This window comes from Haliotis asinina, chromosome 14, assembly GCF_037392515.1.
Source record: "Haliotis asinina isolate JCU_RB_2024 chromosome 14, JCU_Hal_asi_v2, whole genome shotgun sequence".
Classification (NCBI taxonomy): Eukaryota; Metazoa; Mollusca; class Gastropoda; order Lepetellida; family Haliotidae; genus Haliotis; species Haliotis asinina.
The window spans coordinates 26,542,413-26,546,422 of NC_090293.1; the positions used below are offsets into that span (position 1 = coordinate 26,542,413).

The 4,010-nt window shown below is 38.5% G+C and overlaps 1 protein-coding gene across 1 annotated transcript; it reads left to right on the top strand.

The window, feature by feature from the left end:
- Positions 1–1,251: 1,251 nt before the first annotated feature.
- LOC137262274 (galactoside alpha-(1,2)-fucosyltransferase 1-like) lies at positions 1,252–2,301 on the top strand. The gene has a single exon (XM_067800087.1). It carries the CDS (start codon positions 1,252–1,254, stop codon positions 2,299–2,301), a length of 1,050 nt encoding a protein of 349 aa, XP_067656188.1.
- Positions 2,302–4,010: the final 1,709 nt, after the last annotated feature.

Here is a 4,010-nt window from a genome sequence, read left to right on the forward strand (position 1 = left end):
ACGAGATGTTTCTACGAAATGAAGCTGTGAAGGATACGTACTAGGTAACTGAATGTCCAGTATATGTGAGTCCGGTAAATATGACATTTATAAGTTTAGCCTGTGTCTTATGCATGCATGGTGTGTAATTCGTTCATAATTAAAGATGAGCGATTGACTTATATATTTACATGTTATGCCTGTTGTAGCTGTACTGAGTAGGCATGAGGTTGGTGTTTGTTTGTTTGTGATGCATGTCTATTCTGTATTTGATTATAATGCATGCTTGATGCGTGCTTAGGCAATATTAGAGATGTGTGATTGTTTTATGTGGATTTTCCGTAATAGTTGTGCTGGGTAAACATGAGATTGTTCTGTTTTGTGTGTGATGCATGTTTTTTGTATATTTTATTATTGTGCATGCTTGGTGCACATTTTGTTCATATCTAGAAATCTGTGATTGGTTGATATGTGTATGAATGCCTGGATCGTTCGGTTTATCTGTGCAAGTAAACACTGATTTGTGTGTTTAGTTTGTGGTATATGTCTAACGCATGGCTCATTGATGTGCTTGAATGGCGTATAGTGAGTTTATGTAGAGATGTTTGTGACTGCATGCATACAAGTACACACTCACACAGATAGACTGGAAATATGGTGATTGCAGTTATGACGGCATCTACTCGTCAGATACTAACGTAATAGTGGGCTCATGCTTAGGAGTAGTAGTAATGGCTCCATGGTAAGAAATTATACAAACTTACTGAATCTCAATCTGAAGAGATCATGAGTAATTACACGATAAAGTTATTCGTACGTTTGTAATTGAATTTATCATATCAAACAAGATGTCATCTTCAAGAGAATGGAAACTTTATTGTAGTACGCTAACTACAAGTTAGTTAAGAGTTTGAATCACATTGGCAATATTGCATCCATATCCTACGCTAGCTTATGAAGATATCAGGCAGCAATAATCTTTGTTTTTTTTTACAAATCCTTTACACTTTCCTTTCAGATTATAATCTGCTGTTCATTGTCAATACCGATATTCGGTGGAACAACAGACGAACTCCGTGAATGTTTGGAGTAAATTTTACATATTCCCTGCAATAACAGGGATGATAGTCTCCAGAAACACAGACGAACTCTGAAAATTTGGAAACGTGAAAGATTCCCGGTAATGACGTGGAGCAGTCCGTGAATGTTTGGAGTAAATCTGAAATATTCATTGCAGTAACTTAGCTCATTGTCCATTCACCTACGTAAACAATGAAGCGTTTACATGCGAACATTAGGAGGTGTTTTATAGGAATTATCCTTGTAACCGTCGTGGTTGCTATGTCATGTTTTAAGTTGTATACATCACACAGTCAGGGTTTAGCAAGGTCACTACATGTTGCAACTAAATTACAACAGTATGATTTATCTGAGAAGTCACCAACTATCAGTACACGTAATGCCCCATCTGTCTCTAATCCCGTTGACCAAGTGTTTTTAAAATGGCGTCTAAAGCGTACCGATGATGACCTTCTCACGATCCCTGGAAGGGGACGTTTTGGTAACGCCATGTTTCAGTATGCATCTCTTCTTGGGATCGCCTACCGCAATGGCAAGCGTCCAGTCATCTCCAGCAAGACGCCACTGCTTAAACTGTTTAATATCTCCTTCACCGATGACGTCGACACACATCGGTGGACGACCATCAGAGAGAGGCAATATGCTAGCTACGATGATCAATTTGAAGACCTACCAGAGGGAAACGTGAAAATACTCAGCTTTTTTCAGTCCTGGAAATATTTCGAACCAATCAGATCTCAAATTCGAAAGGAATTCAAGCCTAAAGGCGTCTTTGCCCGACTGGCAACCAATTCCTTCAAGCAATACACTGCTCCATTTCAAAATCGAACTACCATTGCTTTGCATGTCCGGAGAACAGACATCAACCAAGCATGGTATCGAAAACGAGGCTATACAGCGGCTCCCCTGTCCTACATCCGGAAGGCAGTTGTGCACATGAGGCTAAAGTTCACAAACCCAGTGTTTCTTGTAGCGACCGATGACGAGGACTGGTGCTCTGATCATCTATCCGCCCAAGACACTGTGATCATGCACAACATGAATGAATATGTGGACTTCGCTGCTCTGACTATGTGTGATCACATGATAATGACTGTGGGAACCTTTGGATGGTGGGCAGCCTGGCTTATCGATGGCTATACTGTGTATTACAACGGCTACCCGTTACCTGGAACGGCCATTAGCAATGGTTTTGAAAAAGGTGATTTTTACATGGCACATTGGGTTCCAATGGGTAATTAATAAGAGTTTGCGGAAAAATGATATTATAATTGGTTGTTGACATAGGACGACAAGAAGAGTGCATATTTAGCTCATTAGAAGTCCCTTTTCGTAATTTTAGATTTCATTTTTAAAACAATCGTGTTGATTATTTTGATTGATATAGACATTTGCCGCCAATAATGTGAAAATACATATCACGCTGTAGGTTTTTTTTCGAATTATCTATTTTTATGGTTGATACGGTAAATTCTTTTTAAGATATTTTCTGACTTCTTGGCCGTCAAATCATGTTTGTGACACTCTCGTTAACCCATTTAAAGCAACATTTCCACGCATTTAAGAATGAGAACAGCCTCATGATCACTAAATAGTGTAAGTGATGCTATGCTATTACTTATTGGGAAGACACATTTTTTAATCATGATTTGGAGATTTTACGTGCGTTTTCGGACATGGTGCGTATTTCGCGCATGTAAAAAGTTTCTTGCTTTGTGTGAGCAATAACTTAAACAGAAAAAAAATATTAAGAAAGAAAATGACTGGTGTTGGGCGGTAATAGGGTGAGAGTGACTAATTTCTGAACATAACGGTTTCCACTTCATACTTGTATAAATGGACATTCAATTGCCAGTTCTAATATTCATAATAAATATTTTGTACAAAGACTGATTTTTTTAATATGATTCTTTAAACCCCTTTGTTCTATTTCATTAATGGAAGCAATGTCCTGTATTAAATGTGATGCAGTTGATGACACCAATCAAAGATCAAAGCTCGGAAACTAGACGATTTTCATTTTACGACGCTTTGAACTTGATTTCTTACTCGCGAAGACAGGTATTAGCTGAGCCAGCGCAGTGAACGCGTTTGTGACAAGCAGGCGGAGCAAGTAATCTGGACGAATACACTTGGTTGCTACAGGTAGATTGGAGATTATGCACGTGCAATAGATGCTGACCGTGGCGTGAAATCAATACCGCTACTGTCTAACACGTGTCTCGTGGAGAGATTTAGTTCAGCAAAACACCATCACGACACGATTTGCACGAGAAAATTGAACCTTTCAATATTTAGACGACAGCCCGTTTCCCTCTTGTTTCTTAAAATGTCCTGGAGGGCGTTCCCATATATGCAAATTGGGGTGATTTGTCTGGTCGCGGTTCATTTAATACTTGTCAAGTAGGAGAACATATGTCATCAAGTGAATCCAACATCTCATTTACTGTTGACGGTACGACACGTTTTTCGAGGATGTGAAGTACATTTAGTTCTCTTCAATTTAGTCTCATATAAAGATGCCGTCAACAGTTTTACGAAGAGAGCTTTTCTTTGTTGACTTTAAATATTAACTCACTCACTTATTGAGTTGAACTTAAGTCCCGTAATAGTGATGTTATCGGACTGAACACCCAAGTCGTTAGTCCCATCCGGTACGAGTGCTTCTACCCAATCACGTTTCAATCATCTGAATCGAAATTCTCTTTTTCAAAACCAATGCCATTATTCCTAATAATGCTTTTCAACAGGTCACACGTGATTGACAGTGGGACTATGGATTAGCTGCGATAAACTAATTAAACAAAAAACAAATCGATACTACCAAATCAATGGGAACTATTGAATTGATTTAGTTGCGACACATGACTAAAATGCTTCTAAGCTGTAACTCAGGAATTGATGGTATGAATAATATATTCATTGATTTTCAAGATATCTCGGCTAGACTA